General features: G+C 39.7%; 1 protein-coding gene across 1 annotated transcript; it reads left to right on the top strand.

Annotated features, from left to right (window-relative positions):
• The first annotated feature begins 571 nt into the window (after positions 1-571).
• LOC109952934 (calretinin-like) lies at positions 572-18,921 on the top strand. Its single transcript, XM_020588262.1, has 11 exons — positions 572-889; positions 5,452-5,528; positions 5,614-5,703; positions 7,463-7,543; positions 9,426-9,482; positions 11,921-11,998; positions 13,696-13,751; positions 13,891-13,930; positions 14,115-14,168; positions 16,872-16,943; positions 18,174-18,921. The coding sequence occupies exons 1-11, from the start codon at positions 796-798 to the stop codon at positions 18,288-18,290; spliced, it is 816 nt and encodes a 271-aa protein (XP_020443918.1). The 5' UTR covers positions 572-795; the 3' UTR covers positions 18,291-18,921.
• The last annotated feature ends 928 nt before the right edge of the window (positions 18,922-19,849 follow it).

Below are 19,849 nucleotides of genomic sequence, written 5' to 3'. Positions count from 1 at the left end.
TGGTGGCATAAAATGTTATTAACATGTATATATGTAAAAAACTGTCTTTATGTTTTATTCAGTGGTGGAAAATGCTTCTAAGAATAAGTCTATCCTGCTCATTATAGTCTTATTACTGCATTTTGAATATTGTGGCTCTTGAAGTAAATGAATTGAATAAATATATGTGAGTACATGTTTTCATGGTTTCATAACAGAGTCTGTGGCTTTGTCGCTCTGCACAGTAGACTGGCCTTTTTAAATTATTTTTTAAGAATTTACATTTATTATGGGAGCTAATGACTGCTGGCTTGTGGCACTGTGGGAAATGTGATTAGTGTGTGAGTTCTAATTAGGTCTGAAGCCTCACACACTGGCAGAGAGGCTCGGGGATGTGCATGCTTAGATACACAGAGATGTAGCCGGGCAGAAAACACCGACTCTGTCCTCACATAGAGAGGTATGAGCTGTTTTTCTGTGCATACCAGAGAATGGGAATTCAGGCACTGGATCTAACGCATACACATGGCACACATAAAGCTTGATGATGCAAGAAACAAGACAATCTGCTCATCTTTCGCTCACACATACATAGGTTGCATACACACACAGCAAGAGGGCGGGAGAACGTTGACTCAGATTGTTGCTGTTGGTGGCAGTGCGCCCCAAGCGGCGCCGGGGTGCCGCCGTTCCTGCGCCGGAGTTAAAAAGCGGCGTGCGCCGGGCTCGACCACATTGCGGAGTGTGTTTCAAGGGGAAAAGTTAGTAGCGGATTTTTCTGGCGTCTGACCTGCAGCAGCAACCGTCGAGAGCATCATGGCAAACAAGGCACAGCAGCCTCCTCACCTGCACCTGGCTGAGGTTACTGCGTCCCAGTTCCTCGACATTTGGAAACATTTTGACACCGACGGTAGGACACGTTTTCTTTCCTAAAAGTTATTCCAAACGAAAAATGCACAAATATACAGGCGATTGTGCAGTAAAATGAAGGTAATTGAAGAGAGGCTTACCGTAGGAAATGCATGGAAAAAGACTGAAATGCATCCCTAAGACCTTGGACCAAAACTTTTAGGGAGCTAGAACAGTGGACAACAATACCACAGCAAAAAGTGTGTCATATTAAAGCCATATTTTAGGATTTTTTTTTTTAAATCTTGTGAAAATCATAGATTACATTCTGTAAGATGCCTTTTGCAACCCTCAGGGAGAGAAAGACACTCTTTTATGTTGTGGTGACCTTCTTTATAATCCCCATAATTCCAATGCTCAGTATATGAATAAAGTAGCAAATTTCTGTCTTTGAACTCAGTGTGAAGATGAATAGATACTTTGCATATAGCCAAAAAGTTTGATGCCTATCAAATGAATCTTTGATGCAGACCACTCCTCACAAGATGTGGGGTGATTTTTTTTATTTTGTTTTAGAGTTTTAGGGTTGAACTTGCTTTAAGCAGATCAAGCACAAGTTACAATGTTAAAAGATTCAATTTGCTAAAATGAACATGAATTGTCCAGCTGTATTGAATGCACCATAAAATGTATGAAATGCACAGTATATAAAACAGTGATTAAAGCAGAGTTAAGATGAGTGCAGCTTTATTCCCCTGGCTTTCTGATTTCATGAATGCAGCGTTCTCCCAGATAAAACCTTTCATTTAACCCATAATGACAGACAGTTTGGACAGAAGCCTAAGTAAGTGGCTGTGAATGATGCTCCCTGTATCGATATCTTTCAGTCAAAAATTGGCTTAGCTCAGTTTCATCACTAAGTGTCAGGTGGTGCTCCTTATGCAGTGGCAATAGGAATCTCAGTGTAACAAGATGGATTTATGGGAGACAGATTTGATGTCTGTCAGCACAAAATGTATTAATTTATTCAACATCCCTTCATCCCCACTACACATACAGTCTCAGTCTTGATGAGTGTCTTCTCTCCTCGCTTCAATCCTCTGTTTGTCTCCATACACAGCTGTCAGTGCACTCTTTCTCCTTCTCCAAAGAGCTGTACTGTGGTTGTCTCTGTTTCAATTTGCCGCTTAACACTTGTCTAGTTCCTTTGATTTGCAACAAATTCACCACACATGCTGCCATGAAAGCCTTTAAAATGTCTAAATATGGCCAATTCCTGGCTGTAGAGTATGGGCATTCTGTGATCTCACGAGAATGTTGGTGAAATCCTTTCATAAAGCAGTACCTGAGATCAGGTCCACAGTGGTCAATCTGACCAGAGAAATAATTTTTTATATTTTATTTATTTCTCATCATCCTTTATTGATTTGCTGGTATTACTGGGATACAGAGGGTTCATCTTGCAGGGTGTTCAAGCACAGTGCCCTTTGGTGTGTGCTAGATAATTAGAAAATAAGATCAAGCCTTCAGTGTTAACCAACCTTCTGGTTATTTGTCATCAGACACAGTCAGCCAATTCAAACCTTCATAAACCAGACAGAAGGTTAGACTGGGACATACTGTATATGTACAGGACTGTATGACTGGACACAGCAATCACTCCCAGTAAATTGTAGATATGACCACTGTATATATGTCTGAAAGCTCCTCTCCTGTAATGCATATATAGATTTATAAATACTGCCTCTCTTTTCTTGCATTCTTTTCCTATTTTTGATTACACATATTCCTAGCTGAATGCACACATTTTTTATTATTTACTTTTTATTTTTCATTGTTTTGATTTTTATTTTTTTTATTTGTTTTCCTTGTCTTTTTCTAGTCCCTGTTACCTACAAACACATTGAGAACCTCTGTAGCGGAGTCAGATTCCTTGTATGTTCAAACATACTTGGCCATTTAAGCTGATTCTGATACATGTGACTAGTATTTCCTGGCTGTTATTGAACACTAAGCCTTCAGTCTCGCTTCTTCAGTCTTGGGATGTCCAAAATACCCCTGCAGACAAGGCTAAGCGTTGCACCTATTTTTTTTGTACACACATGCACTCGTGCACACTCCTGGGAAATCATTGTGATCTGTTTTGATGCCTGCACACATGCTGAAACATATTCTACAGAGGACTTAAGGTGGAATGAGCTCTTACATATGAGCCAATGTGCAGACCACATTGTCATGTCTGTTTTATGATTTTCCTCTTTCAACCTGGTTAGAGCACATTGATATCAATCCTATACTACCCAGGTGTTTAATCCCAAAGCTGAGGTATCGTATATATTGTGCTTTGCAGTGAAGCACTTTGCAAATCAAATACAGCCAACATGCGTAAACAGATTTGGCTACAGTGTTTGGTTTCTGTTCTGTCTTCTGGCGCTGCAGAAAGAAAGCAGAGCTAATTTGTTTGCTCAGACTGAGCAAACATCTCTGAGTTGCAGATAAAAATACACAGGAGGCGATGCACCCAGGGGATAAAACCACATATTCCCCTGTTGGCCCAGGATCAAGTCTCATCTGGATTAATGTCTCTTGCCGCTCCTCTGCTCTTTGTCCCTCTCATCTTTCTCTGCTGTCTCTGTCAGACCTTTTCACTTCAACCACTTCAAAACTGGAAAAGGGAACAACTTTCGCTAATTATAGACCATTTGCTGTGAATTATCTTTATTAATCTGGATATGCAAATTCAGAGTATTAAGCAAAACCTCCCTCCTGAACTGACCCAACTGTGATCTCAGCACAAAATATTTGAATAGGCAGGGTTGCACTTAACTTTGAAAGGCAAATGCACTTTACTTAAGCTTTAAAAATGCACGTAGTTGGCATAGCTGGCCATTGTGAGAGGTTTCCTGTGTTGAGGTTGAATTTTAGAATCAGAACCAAAAGGGTAAAGCATCATTACCAACATCTCCTGGGACTGTACGGATGCAAAATCCCAGATAGTGTGTATTTGGACCAAAAGTGATTTTGTGAAACTTTTATCTTTAGTATATGAAGGCAGGCTGGTAGGAGCACTCTCATTATGATGTATAAAAGGAGTTATTTGACATTTAAATGAAATGATCTGCAAGTGAGTTGAATTCAGATATAAAGTGCATCTGCAGTGGATTTTTTTGTGATCTTCACACTAATTTACTGGAAAGTGGATTCGGGGCCGCTGAGTGTACACACTATAGTTAGGCATCAACACATAATGTATAACATTTTATAGAAATAATCTTAGGGGACATTAAACATAGAGTTATAGTCTGAAGGTTGTTTGGAACAGAAACGTCTACATAAGCACAGTGGAACCACAAACAGATGTTCTCTTATGCACAAATATAATGGGGTTATGAATCTGTCAGCCACATTTATTGAATGTGTGACAGCGCCCCAGCATAATCTATTAATAGATCTATTTTTATTGTCATTTAATGTCATTTGCCTTGTAGTTAATCACATCTTACTCTGTTTGATTATCAAGTAGGCAATTTTTCTCTAGTGTTAAATGTCAATACGCCCCACTGAAGGGAGGCTCGAGAGCAGCCAAGCATTTCACTGTCCCACTTACTGAAGCAGCAGTATTCATGAGCTTTGATAACATTGCTAAGGAACTCATGTACGCTCATGCACACACAGAAATTGCAGGGATAGAACAAAGATGCTAAGATTTTGGCTGCATAGAGGAAGGGAGAGAAGATGACAAAGAGAGAGAGAGGGAGGTGGAGCGAGAGGAGAAGAAGTGGATGGCATAATAATCTTTGTTCGGGAGAGCCAGCTCTTCTTTCCAGGGTTTTATTGAAGCAGCCTGACAGCTTGTTTGGAGCCATCTGTCCATTCATTCAGCGTGCTTATTGGTAGAATATTAGCATAGGTTCACAGACTACCTCGGTGGAGTGGGCACACTCATTTGTCTTGTGAATAGGTACTGTCAGGGCACCAGAACACCAGGAGTAAGGATAAAATAAGATATGAAAAATTCAGCTTTACTGCCACCAAGCATAATTTGTCATGACAGAATCCAAAAAATATGTTGGACATCCTCTGAGGATACACACTATCTGACAAAAGTGACACTTCACACAGCAAGGCACTTTCTAAAGGATAATAGGATGTCTTTATATAACAAATTCATGTAGAAATAGTCTGAGAACAAACCTTGTATTTTTGGAATTATTTATTCTTTGTCACAGTCACTGTTATCCATATTGATTTTCACACAGTTTGCCAAACTCCCTTTTGAATGCAGTACTATAAAAGAAGCTGCCCATGGATTATTACCTTGATAATCCCAGAAAAGCCGTTTTGCATATATAGCCTCTCCTTGCATATAACCCTGTAAACATACAGTCTTTGAGGAGTGATCAGTTTGCATCATGACAGTCAATAGTCTATTCCAATGTGAAGAAAATTAATGGAAAAAGCTCATGTTTGTATCAGTACTGGGGTAAAAGCAAGCCATGCTGGGATCTGACACAGTAACCCTGTGGCCACATCTGTGTTTTGGGGGATTTTGAAGGTCATCAATACTGAACAACACCCTTTGTTGTAAGTTTTGATCATGTGGTGTTATGAACCATTTCCCAGGTAATGGCTACATTGAGGGGAAGGAACTGGAGAACTTCTTCAGGGAATTGGAGATTGCCCGGAGAGGAGCAGGGGTGGTGAGTTCAAAGGCTAAAGATTAAAACACAGATACATATGTTGACCACTCAGGACTCACTTATATTGAGTACAAATGCTTTCTAGGACCCTTCAAATCCCACTTTCAGAGAAAAAATGAAGGAGTTCATGCAGAAGTTTGACAAGAACAAAGATGGACGAATTGAGATGTCAGAGGTAAGGCTTCGGCAGTGCTTCATTTATTATGCTTGGACATCTGTGTTTTTTCTTTAACTGAACAGGTCTGATAGTTTGAAACATTTGCTTTCTTGCCAATAGTTAGGTGAGAAGACTGATACAACTCTCAAATAGCCACAGCTAGCTAGTATACCTTAGGATAAAAACTGGAAGCAGGAGGGACAGCTAGGCTCTTCCAAAATGTAATATTTTGACAGTTTGGGAAGTGCACTTTCTCTTGTCAAAAGTAATATGAGAGAACTACTTCTATTTCTCAATCAAATGTGAAACCATAGCCAATCAGGGGTGGCTGTGGCTCACGAGGTAGAGTGGGTTGTCCTTCAACTGTAGGGTCTGTGGTTCGATCCCTGGCTTCTCCAGTCCACATGTCAAAGTGTCCTTGGGTAAGACACTAAACCCCCGGTTGCCCCTGGTGACAACATTGGTGTGTGAGTGGACGTTTGTTTGAGCAAATGGGTGAATGGAAAATAGTATGAAGTGCTTTGAGTATGCTTCAATCTGTACGAAAGTGCTATACAAGTTTAAGACCATCTAGTTTAGCTTAGCAGACTGGAAATGGGGAAACAGCTAGCCTTGTTCTGTGTAACAAATCTGCGTCCAAACATCTCTCACTTTCACTAAGTAACATGTTAAATATAATTTGTTTAACCCATAGAGCTGTATAAAACACTGTAGTTTTATGGGGTTATGTGTGCTTTTGTTTTGTTTTGTTTTTTGCCAGGCCCAATCACCTTCTGGGGTCTCAACTGGTCCAGCACATCCACAGCTGGTTGTTTCTACACTTTGCTTTTCGTACAGATTAAAAACAAGATATAGCATGTTACTTAGTGAGTTTTAAAGGTGCTTAGAGGACATATTTTGTTACCCGTGAACAGTGCTAAATTAGCTGTTTATCTTGGTTTCCAGTTTTAATGCAAAGCTAAGCTCATGTGCTGCTGACTATAGCTTCATATTTAATAGACAGAAACTAACTTTTGGCAGTAAATCAAATACGTTTGTTTCCCAAAACATTAAACAATGTCCTTACAGTTTGAAAGAGAATAAAATGTACTGAGGAAAGTATGGTCAAAAATTGTGCATAATAATAAAGTGGAGTTGTCCTATTTGCCATGTACTGATAGGATTTGATGAACAGTACATTCACCATATGTGTTGATTTCACTGAAATGTGACTCAGACCCAAAAATAACAGAAGAAAAGGTTTGTGTTTGTTGCTCTGTATAGAAGGTGAGAAAAAGCTGTAAAAAGAAAAGAGGTCAATTTGCAGAACCAGAGTCATACAATGAAAAGCTTCAGAGGCCTGATCAATACTCTGACCAACTGCATAAAAGCAGTCTGTATGATAGCCTCTGTACTATAAGAGTTGGTTTCCCTCAGTTTTGCCATTTTTGGAGCATGATTATAAAGAAATACGTATGTGTGTGTTGTGTGTGTGTGTGGGTGGGTGGGGGTTCATCCACTGTCAGCCTGAAAAATCTGCAAATGAATTTTAAGTTCAATATCTGAAAATCCAGTATTAAAGCCCCGTCTGAACATCCAAAAACACATTTTTAAAAATAATTTGAATTTAGATATATCCCTGCCTTTGAGGTTATGGATCTATTATTTATGTCTGAGTTGCCCATTTAAGCTTTGCAGACAAAAAGCTCCTCAGTCTCCATCTCTTCTCTCTCAGCATTTCCAATCCACCATCTTGTGTTCTCACCACTTCCTTTTTTTTGGTCATTTCTGTCTCTAGCTGGCCCAGATTCTTCCCACTGAAGAGAACTTCTTGCTGTGCTTCAGACAGTTTGTCAGCTCCAGTGCTGAGTTCATGGCGGTAAGAGTGTGTTTATGCTGCTGCCTTCTCTTCACAAAGTCTGTCATTGGATCAGTTCTTTGCAGTACATTTGGACTTACAAAAACCTCCAGTTCATGCATGTGAAAATTGGTAGTGCTAGTCAGGAAGAGAAAACAACAACTACTAACTGGAAAACGAACATCAAATTAGCACAAGAAGACAACTGACAGTGGAAGGTACTTCGGGATTATGGGGTGCGGGGCTCATTGTTACGAGCTGTCCGTTCCCTGTATGTCCGGAGTAGGAGCTTGGTTCGCATTGCCGGCAGTAAGTCAGACCTGTTTCTGGTGCATGTTGGACTCCGCCAAGGCTGCCCTTTGTCACCGATTCTGTTCATTATTTTTATGGACAGAATTTCTAGGTGCAGCCAGGGAACAGAGGTTGTCTGTTTTGGTGGCTGCAGAATCTTGTCTCTGCTCTTTGCGGATGATGTGGTTCTGTTGGCATCATCAGTTCAAGACCTACAGCGTGAACTGGAGGGGTTTGCAGCCGAGGCTGAAGCAGCGGAGATGAGAATTAGTACCTCCCAACCCGAGGCCATGGTTCTCAATCGGAAAAAGGTGGATTGCTCTCTCCGGGTTGGGGGCAAGTTGCTCCCTCAAGTGAACTAGTTTAAGTATCTCGGGGTCTTGTTCACGAGTGAGGGGAAAATGGAGCAGCAGGTTGATCGACGGATCAGTGCAGCATCCACAGTAATGCGGTCTCTGTACCGGTCTGTTGTGGTGAAGAAGGAGCTGAATCATAACATGAAGCTCTCAATTTACCAGTCGATCTACGTTCCTACCCTCACCTATGGCCATGAACTTTGGATCATGACCGAAAGAATGAGACTGCGGATACAAGTGGCAGAAATGAATTTCCTCCTGAGAGTGGCTGGGCGCACCCTTAGGGATAGAGTGTGGAGCTCAGTCACCTGTGAGGAGCTCAGAGTAGAGCCACTGCTCAACCACATTGAGCGGAACCAGTTGAGGTGGCTGGGGCACCTGTTTAGGATGCCTCCTGGATGCCTCCCTGGGGCGGATAATAATGTAATCCACAAAATCCCTTCAGAAAATTACAAAAAATTGGCAGATTTGATGTTAGATCTCCCTCAGTGTAAGAATGGAACAATTAGAAATCAATTACATGTGCAAAAGACACTGAGAAGGAAAATTAAAATGAGAGGCGGCAGATAAATGAAATCGGTGTAGAAAGAGAGAAGGATACAAAGGGCAAACGAGTGAAAGAAAGAACGGGGGGATGTAAATGAAATGTCAGTGGAAGTTGAGAACATGAAAAAGAGATGAGGATTAATCTGTCTTTGTTGAAAGGTGCAGTGGGGGAGGAAGTCGGCAGAAAGGTTTTTAAATGGTTAGAATGAGGAAACAGAACCTTCTATTTTCAGAGTCATGTATAATGGATAACACCACTGTAGCTCTACTCTGCAGAGGCCAGAGGAAGAGTGGAGTGACAGAAGGAGAGAAGATGGGGGAAGGCCATCTATCTTTGATAAGGAGCCCTTCTTTGGGCTGGGACAGCTGCTAGATTAAAACATTCATTAAAACTGTCTCTCCCTGCTGCATTTCTGTCTCTCTCTCGCTGCCCTCTGCTCTAAATGTGGACAAATGAGATAGTATTGAAAACTGTGTGATCACAGTGATGATACAGGCTTTTGTGGTCTTCTGCTTTGGAAGGATTTCTGCTTTGCACCAGAGAAAAATTAAGCTCTAAGTGCAGCCAGAGAGCTGGCAGGGGGTTCGATCCGTGAGGATTTATGTAGGGGAAGAAATGCAAATCATTCTGGAGAAGAGTGTCTTTGTGTGTCAGCCCCGAGACAATGCTTTCAATTCACTCTTTCTTTTGTTGTGTTCATATATATTAGGTATGGCGGCGATATGATACAGATCGCAGTGGCTACATTGAAGCAAATGAATTGAAGGTACGTCATAACAACACATTAAGATCAAACTTGTTTAAAAATCCATTTATGGAAATGACTTCATCATATGGCTAACCTGCTATACCAACTTTATAGATATTACAAATACCCAATTTTTATTCATTTGCTTACTTGGTCATACTTGTTCTTTCTTTTTGTCTTTTTCTTTCCTCCCCCACCCACACACATTCATATCCACATTAACACACACGCTCACTAACAGAGCGTTGACCCTAAACTGTCACTTTCAGAGAGCAACAACTAAGTAGCCACTTTAAGTTGTTTCTTAAACCACATCCTCTGTTTTTCTGTAATGACTTATGCATATTTAGACATATGTAAAAGTCATGTGTTTCCCTCCATGTACTGTATTTCTCACACCTTTGATTCATGCAGTGTAACAGTGTGATAAAAATGTCTTAACTTACATCTCCACCTAGATGTTATGTTGTGTTACATGAATAAAAAGAATGGAAAGGAATATGCAAAAAGTAATCCTCTATATTTTTTGGTGGTAACTGCCTTATTATACTATTACTGAATCAGTTTAAAAGAATAGTTCAACATTTAAGAAAATATTATTGTTTGCTTTCTTATTTAAGAGGTACTCTTATGATTATTCATTAAATATTAACATGGGTAAGCTGGATAATTAGCTTAGCAGGGGGGGAACAGCTAACCTAAAAATATGCCTGGCAGCACCTCAGCTATACTTGCCAGCTTCAAGGTGACCAACAGTCCCCATGGCTGGCCACTGGCTGCAACAAAATAGCACCAAACATGTGTCTTCCTGAAACTTGTTTTTACTTATTTTTGTGGGGAATAAATAAGATAGATTTGCTGCTAATTTTCAAAATTTAGCGATGCTGATAGGCAGGTGTTCTGCTTTGGACAGAGCTAGGCTAGCTGTTTCTGTTATGCTAAGCTAAGATGACAGTCTGCTAACTAACTAGTCTAGTGTCATCTTTTAGCATACATACATGAGACTGTCGATCTTCTTAACTATCTCTTGGTAAGACAGCAATTAAGCTTTTTTCCAGAAATGTCAGACTATATTTAAGGCCCTTGATAATTTTGTAAAAACTATTACCTTATCTGACTACAAAAACACTGCTAAGTAAAGATAGGAAACTGATAGAGTGAATATGGCCGGGGTTGTGGCCTTTGCACTTTAAGGGCCATCAAGTGACAGTACAAAACTAAATATAAAAATGTTTGTCACTGAGAGGTTTCAGTGCTTCACCCTTTTTGAGACGTGAGCAAATGGGCACATAAAGCCAAGCAGCAGCTTTGACAGAGAAGAGATAAGTGGCAGCTCTACAGGAAATTCCCCAGTGACCATGAGTGTTTGTTTCAGGTGAGGATTCTGATGCTTAGAGCTCTACAGACTGCACAAATGTTATTCACTTTTGGAAATGCTGTGCCAAATTGCATAAAGAACTCCACACAGGGGAGCTGACGATTAATGGGGTGAATTTGGGTCATGTACAAATTAAGCTGCTCGGGTTGTTATGGGATCACATCTCTTCTAGCTGACCAGGTGCAAATGAGTTAGTCAGGTGTGGCTTTTGAAGGCTTTGGGGAAATGCAGATGTGATCGCAGGCAGCAGACATGTCTCAGCACATGGCTGAGAGTGCACTTGGAATATACAATATATTGATAGTGTACCAACTCAAGTACTGTATACTGTGCAAGTGACGTAAGAATACATAATGCTACAGAGTATCCTCATCTTTTACTGCACTACATCTACTCTACCCAATGAATGGAATTTTGCTTTGCAGATTAGGATTTGGCATACAAAACACAAAATAATCTCACAAAATACCTTTGTTTCATATTTTTTTCTGTCTCTTCATCCTTATATTGTTCTTCTCCCCCCGTCCTTTCCTTGTGTTTTTCTTTGCTCTTTTATTATTTTAACCTTTCAGTCATATTTTCCTTCTTTGTTTCTTCCTTCGTCAACTAAACAAAAAACATGTCCAAAACATACCAAACTGCTTAAATCTACTATCATTAGTTTCACTTTATATTTTAGACTACATATTAGTGCTGCTATTTATTACATGACTATAAGTTAGTCTCCGTAAAAACATTGCTTTTAGTTTAGTTAAAGGATTTTAGTACTTCTTCTCCTACTCATTACAGCAGATTTTGTTTTCAGTGTGAAAGCAGAGATTTTGGTTTTGCATTCGAGTTTGGTTGAACATTAATAGATGATTTCAGAAAATGATATTCATTACCACAGTGTGAATAGGTCTGTAAAATATATGTCCTTTTGAATCTTCAACATATATTAACTCTTATGTGATTTTCCTTTTGACAATGAAAACTAAAAACCCTGTCATATTTTTTGCAGCTTCCACCTGATGTGAAATTGTAACAAGACAGAGATACTTTTTCTTTTTTATCTTTCTCTGTGTGTGTGTGTCCTCAGGGTTTTCTGTCAGACCTGCTGGAGAAGGCTAACAGACACTATGATGAACAGAAGCTGCAGGAGTACACACAGACCATAGTAAGACTCAGGACCTTTCTTACACACACTGTGGGAACAGTTTACGTGTATTTCAAAGTACAACTCTTCTGTCTGGCTAAACTTTATGCATAGTATCATTAACATAATTCTCATCAGTTTGATTTTTATATATTTTCACAATTTTTTTTTCAAAGGAGCAATACATTTTTTTGTCTAGATTTTATGTGCCCACCGATTTCAGAGGTCGTTGTGTTCCCAGCTGCAACAGAACACTGTTCACAACAGTGTAGCAAAAAAGTTCCCATCTGAGCTGATTAAATGCTTTTGGCAATATAAGAAGTGGGGAGAAAAAGGGTGAAAACACAGATGAGGTTCTGATGGTGCATCTCATTATGAGTTTCTCATAATAAAAAAAAACTATACAAACTTTAACTTCTTTTTAAATAGGACAAAATCGTGGGGGAAATTCCTATAGAAATTGTGTGAGCCATATCTAGGTAAGGCACAGTGTATGTCTCATGTCCATCTGGCCTGCAGGACCTCAGAGGCCTATTGTGTCGGTGGCAGCAGCACTGTGCCGCTGAGTGGTTGTGACCCATTATATTTGCCCAGATGTGCTAACATCTGCTTCATTCCTGGAAGCCCCAGAGCTGACCTGACCTGATCTGGTAAAGCAGGTTCCTCAACATAAACTTGGTCATATAGGTGAAATCACACACGGTAAAAAACACAAAAACAGATCTGAGATATTTGCCCAGTAATACCACAATAATAAATGATGACATGGGCACTAATATATTTCTGGTGTTGCTGGTTTCACATTGGCTGCAGTGGTTCATGCTAATACAATACACAAACTGGAATATTGAATGCTGGAATCCTTTGGCGAAAATTAAAACCTTATTCTGGTAATCACAAGTAAATATTTTCATAGAACACTTTAAAAGAAAATTGTGGCACAATGTTCTTTGAAACATGTTTTACGTTAATTGCATAATGTGTTATGGGGAAAACTAATGTTTAAAGAAATGCCATTTTCTAACCACTTTTGTAGCCTTTTTCTAATGTAACTAAACTTCAAAAGAGAATTTGTCATGATTCCCAGAGACTTCCTATTTTGAACTTTTATTTTGAAGATTTTTCCTGCCCCAGCTTTATTCTGGTCATTCACTTCCATGGTTTGTCATCGACTTGTGTTGTAGACATACTTACCTACGTAGAACCAAAGTTACTTTGAGTGGTGTTTTGTATTTTTACCCGCTATCTACATAGAGTTACGCTTCTCTTCTTAGTTGGGGTTCTTTATGTACAACACAATACAATCAGTTACCTGCTTGTACAGTATTCCAGTTATCCTCTTGTGTGGAGTGCTGTGCATTATTTTTCTATGTTTGCCTTATTGCTGTCACTAAATCACCCATTCACCATAACCTCCTGGTCTGTGTCTGCATTTGGGTTCTAAGCAACTAAACCTCAACAGAACATTTATTTTAAATTCTATCAAAATTCTTTATTAGATGTGTTGGCCAAAATGTTCAAAGCAGGTTTTATGGACAGTGACTTTACTGGTCCTCTGTTAAACTTATAGAACTCTGAAACAATGTGGATGTAGAATGAAGGTAGAAATTACTTGGCATTCTATTTCTCAGTGAAATTCAAGGAACCACATTTGCCTTCGTCATGCCATAATACAACTGCTACTTTTCTCTCATCTCTGTTCTGCTTCCACTTTGTAGCTGCGGATGTTTGATCTGAATGGAGACGGGAAGCTGGGCCTGTCAGAGATGGCAAGGTAACGTGCAATTTTACTCTCTGCTCTTTGCAGTGTAAGTGTTGGATTACATTGCCTGCTGATATTCATTCACTGTCAGGAGATCTGAATAATTGAACAACTATTGTGTCCGCTCTAATGAAGTCCTTCCCACCCACAGGCTTCTGCCAGTTCAGGAGAATTTCTTGCTCAAATTCCAGGTAGGGAACAAATACAGTGCACAAAATAGCTCTTTTGCATATTGTACAATTCACGTCATTTAAATATTTGTATCATGTAGTCTCTGTTTTTGAATATTTACGATAAACGTTGCTGTTTTTCTCTTATTATGACCTCTGCTATTTTTCAATTTATAACCTAGTAGTGAAAATTTTGTTTTTACAGGGGGTCAAGTTGACCAGTGAGCAATTCAATGCTATCTTTGCATACTATGACAAGGTAGGTGACATCTTTATCAAGGTTGTAATAAGTAACACTTGGTGACTGTTTTTCACACAACCCCAAACGCACACCTGAAGGCATCTGTCATCTTGAAACGCCAGGGTTCTCCTGAGGTTTTCTGTTCATGTATTCTGGGTTAAACTGGTATAAACCTACCACATTTCTGGACAGTAACATTTAAACAGCTTATCATATTTAGGTAGAAACAGTTAGTAAAAGTTGTTTTGTTTGCAACAGTTCAAGCTCACATGAACATCAGTCACAGGGGCACAGTTAAAACATCATTTGGGGCTGTTGTTATGATTGTTAATAGTTAAAATAATAAGGTGCTCATATGTTAGTAGATACATATTTAATTAGGCTGACACTAGTGGCATAGAAGCTGGCTTGAAAAGCACCGAGACCTGTGGGAGTACAAGTAGAGAAGGGCTGGGTCCTGAAAGCTAATAGGCTAATGTGGTGACAGCATGTTAGGGTGTTGTGTATATACACTGTAAAATAGGAATAAATTTGCAGCACAGCTTGAAATCATAGACTATTCTGAGTCAGGTTGTCTTGATGACTGGGCATTGCTTGTTTTGGAGTTTCTCTATTGTCAGAATCAGATATGCGCAAATTCCTTTTTTTGACTAGGGAATTCCTCTGTATGTCTAGGGAAATTAGTTAGGCTTGGTGCACCTGTCCTTTTGTAAACAGCCCAGGGTTGTTGAGCAGTGGTTCAGTCAATGGCCACATTTTCATTAGTAGTTGATTGGTGGGAAGGGGGCACAGGGAGTGATATGATACAGAAGAGTGGGGAACAGAATACAGCCATGGGAGAGAGCAACACATTGTACATCTGCTACATCATTTGTCTAGTTTATGACATCTTGTGAGTTTTTGTGAGACTGAAGGAACCTGGGCAGCTATAAGAGGGCTGACTCACTGTTTGAGGAAATAAACAACACAGCTTGATGTGGCAGAGCACCAGTACTCTAGTTAGCTCAGATGATAACCCAGTTCTCATGTGCCAAATTCTTTTCTATTCCCCTATTCTGAGCTAGTGATACATAAAACATTTAATAATCATAAGTAAGTAAAGGTCACTTTCTGACTTTCTAATGCTGTTTTGTGGAAGAAACAAAGCCACTTTTTAAAGTTTTTATGTTTAGTCAAAGCTCACACATACTCTACCGTGCTATAATTCCAACCATCTACAGACGAGTGACTATTTAAAGGAAAAATCTGAATAAATGAGTTGTCGCTCCCAGGATGACAGTGCCCCCATTTATAGCATGCAAGGGGTCACTGAATGGTTTGATGAGTATGAAAATGATGTGAATTGTGCTGTGGCCTTCACAGTTACCAGGTCTTAACCCAATTGGACACCTAGTGGAGATTTTGGAGCGACATGTTAGACAGCGTCTCCACCACCTTCATCAAAACACTACATGAGGGAATATTTGTTGGAAGAATGATGTTCATCCCTCCAGCAGAGTTCAGAGACTCGGAGAATCAAAAATACAGTGAAGCTGTTATGGTGGCACTTGGCGGCTCGACACCTTACTGAGACACTGTTGGTGTGTCTTGTCTGTCACCTGCCTGTTTGTATATGTGTACATATGTATGTTATATACAATGTATGAAAAATGGCCAAATATATTTAGAACCACATTTGCTTTGAATTTTAATGGAATTCTTAACACAGTTTAGGGCTGTAGCACTGTGAGCACTGTGAGCGCTGTGAGCCATGTTAGTGTTTGGCTGACCGGCCACACTTTGCCCTGCCCATAGTCCCTCAGTACCAGTGTCAGCAGTTGCCTGTGTTACAGCTGCAGGGGCCGAGCTCATAACAAAATGATGAAACTAATTACAGACATAAATAGTAGTACTTCCATTTGCAGCAAGTGTCTACATGAATGGACTGCAGTGACTCATCTATAATAGAACATTCAACCCTGTCCTCTGCAAGTGAGCTAGAGAGAGTACAAGCCTTCAGTCCAACCCTAGACATGAACATGCACACAACCCCCCACCCCACTGCTGTGCAGGACTGCTCTGTTTGGTCTCTCCAGCTTTAACTCCAAGGGTGGTATACTGATTAACCTAACATCTAACCCTAGATAGTGTGAGGCCTTGAAAATGTCTAAAATGCAAGGTGGCACACAACTTAGTAAGACTGGCTGATACGTGCTGTTGCTTTGCTTGTCCATAAGTCTGCAGAGTCCTAGGTCTTTCTTCCTTAAAGGCAAAATAATTAGAATTCACACTTTATTGTCAGTATCTGGGACAGTTCAGTCTAGCTTTGTATACATCAAAGAGCATCTCCCAAAGTGAAAAATAAGACTGGCAAGCTCCGAAATCATCTTGAGACAAAGTCTAAATGAACAGAACATGATTTTCTGCCACTTGCTAAAGGGAATTTTTTTCTGGCCCCCAACTCTTATTGCTACTGTGAGACATAACTCATTAATTAGAAAATGGACTCCATATTGACTTTACAGCTAACCCCACTAACAGAGCTGTGAATGGCAAGTCTTTTTAAAATTGTCATTCATGAATGGCCACTTGACTGGTTCATTCATGATGGCTGCCATAAAAGACTGAATGAAGCTGAGCAACAGAGTCTGCTTATTGTCTCGAGATCATTCCAGAAATCTGACTGCAGTTCTTTCTGTTTGTTTGGAGATGAAAATTACATTTGTTGTGTGATTCTTTTAGGATGGAAATGGATACATTGATGAACAGGAGTTGGATGCCCTACTACGAGACCTTTACCAAACAAACAAGAAGGTGAGATAAGGTTTACAGGTATTTTGTATACCAATACATAACTGTAGCCCAAAGGCATACTGTATGCACCATGTACTTTTTAGACTTGGACCAAGCTTGCAACTTCTGATACCTGATATACTGTAGCTCCTCAAGGAGCTCTTTACTCCATGTGCATACTGTATTTATCTACCATATATCAGAACCATACACTGTATATAAAAATGGATGACATGATAGCTCCCAGATGTGAAGCCACCACCAGTCAATCACACCCTGGTGACTGGCTGCAGTATAGGTCATAAACCCCTCTATGTTAGAGGATGGGACATGAGCCAAAATAAAAAGTCATAGTACAAAGCAAATAAATTATTTCCAGAGGTGATTTCTGTCATTTCTGGTAGATGTTATCACACCGATGTGTGCACAAGTGGTTATTTTTCTGAAAACAATTTTTTATAAGTTATTTGATGATATAAAAAGGGGGGGCATGTTGGGTGATTTGACAGATTTGATTGGTGGTCTGATGCGGCCAATCCACTTCTGGTTGCTACTGCACAGAATATGGTTGCAGAATGCATCACAAAAGCAAGATGGCCACCCCTGCAATGATGATGCTTTGGCTTCACTTTTGTTTTTACTGAAAGGTTGTCAAACCAATGTTAGGATGAGCTGAAGGTGCATTTGCATGTCTTGTGACATCACTGGAGTGCTCTGTCTTGCTACTTGTTAGCAAGGAGTGAAGTCAGAAAAACAAACCAACAAACAAAAATCCCCCGCATCTTGATGCCTTGATCTTGAGTTGAGCTGAGTTTGGTTTAGCTGACATTATGAGAATTTGTATAGCACATTGAATCACTCACAACAAACAAATGACAATAATAACACAATAAAATCTATTTCCATTATAGTACTTGATGCCAAACAAATAGTGTCAATAAATACCTATATCACCTACAAATGTGATCTTTGACATACTCTAATAATAAACTACTCTAATAATAGTTAATAACATACTCTAATAAAGTTATGTACTGCACTGAGTTGTAGTTTCACAGCTCTAACAACTCGAGTTGTCAAATGAGCTGTTTGCTAACCTAACTGTGACATCACAATTTATCCTGAGAGATCTATAGTTTGTCTTTAACGGTACTAGTCCACTGGTAGCACTACAGAGCAATGTGATCATGCCCAAATTGATTGTATTTGTACTGATGGAATGATGCTTCCCCAAACCTGTCTCTTGTTCAGGAGGTGGACTTGAAAGACCTGACAGGGTACAAGCAGAGCATCATGAGCCTGTCTGATGGAGGGAAGCTCTACCGTGGGGAGCTGGAAATCATCCTCTGCAGGGAGCCAATTGTGTGACTCTCCACTTGTTGCATATCATCATTTTCTCTGCCTGCCCTGCTTTCCCGAGACCACATCCTCTTCCAGCTACCTGGCAACATGTCCCAGGTGCCTGTGCTGCCCCCCACCCCCCACCCAAAGTTACAATAGAATGAATAAGTGCATTGTCAGTACTCAACAGTTCTTCTTCCTTCAACCCTTATTTTCTGTATGCTGACCTCTCAACCCTGTCTGGAACATCTAGCATTTCACCTTCTCAACTCTCCCCCATGTTCTTTAATGTTTCTGACCTCAGTCCCATCCCTGCTGTCCATGCTGTGCCTGACTTGCAACTCCTAACCAAAAGCGCAAACCCCCTTATTCCACAGAAATTACCTTATGACCTGTTGATATACCCCTGAGCCTTGACACCAGCTTCAATGACCCCACTAATCCTTTGTGCTATCAATTTTGCATTAGGTACCATATATAGTCAAAGAAGCAGCAGACAGCTATGTTGGAATTTATCTAATTTACAGTCTGATGGAGCTGATAATGATTTTTCCACTTCTATTTCCTGAAGATTTTTTCTTCTTATATGATTTTGTTATATGTTTGTTTTGGCTGATACTGTCAATTGAAAATATCAATAAAATGTCTTAAGATAAAATCAGTTTTGACAATTGCATGAACTTAATTTTGTTCAAAAGCAACTACCAAGGTTGTGCCATGATGAAAAAGATGACCCTGTGGTCTTTTGCCTTACACTCTGATGCAACAGAAAAGGTTTGGGAACCACTGCTTTATTAAAGTCACATTGGTATGGAACTTGAGTTTAAGCTCCTCCCTCACTTTTTCACTAGTATAAAGCATAACAAGAATTAAGCTTGGATTCAGTTACAACAAGAACAACATGGGGTACAATGTAAAACATGTTTAGTGAGATGCTAAAGGTTGGTTGCCAGTGTTGGGCAACTTAACTCCAGCAACTACAACTTAGAATGCTTTCCCTGCAAATGTATTGCCTAGGGTGTATTGGAGCAGAAGATGGCAGACATACTGGTGGTTTTGCTGTACTACCGAGTGAGACGGCTGTATTTCTCTCAACTCTGTAGTGAAAATGACTTAAGGACTGAATAGAGTGATATTGCTGAATCTGTACTTTCAGACATTGCCTGAGGCACCATAACAATTGCATCTCCTCTCTCATGGAGTTGCTGAAGCAAACCTGAACCACTACACAGGACAAAGTCTGGCTTAAAGTTCAAGTTGATATAAATGTTAAAAATGTTTTTATCACAGTTCAGTTTATCTCCTGTTATTCAGTTGTTCCTTGGGCAGTTAATCATCCAAACATCAGGATTAAAAAAAAGATTGCCCACAAAATGAAACTTACAAGTTTGAATAGGTCCAAATATGGATTATCAACAAAATAACTTATGTAAAAATGAACTAAGGAAACACTTTAAAATAAAAGACCAAGGTAAATCTAAAAGAGAGATCGTCTAGTTAGACATGTCACAAAAAGATAATGTCGTGGTGTCTCAGAAACTTTAAATGTCAATAGAAACATGACTGCAGAGCCTTTTACATAAAGC

This window comes from Monopterus albus, unplaced genomic scaffold (assembly GCF_001952655.1).
Source record: "Monopterus albus unplaced genomic scaffold, M_albus_1.0 scaffold518.1, whole genome shotgun sequence".
NCBI lineage: Eukaryota > Metazoa > Chordata > Actinopteri > Synbranchiformes > Synbranchidae > Monopterus > Monopterus albus.
Note: the sequence above shows the minus strand (reverse complement) of the source record. Positions and strands in the feature narration are given on the sequence as shown.

Bases quoted from the DNA above. Each gene is read 5' to 3' on its own strand.
- LOC109952934 (XM_020588262.1), top strand. From the start codon at position 796: ATGGCAAACAAGGCACAGCAGCCTCCTCACCTGCACCTGGCTGAGGTT. The intron at 7,544-9,425 runs GTAAGAGTGTGT...CATATATATTAG, and splicing joins CCAGTGCTGAGTTCATGGCG to GTATGGCGGCGATATGATAC. The intron at 14,169-16,871 runs GTAGGTGACATC...TGATTCTTTTAG, and splicing joins TCTTTGCATACTATGACAAG to GATGGAAATGGATACATTGA.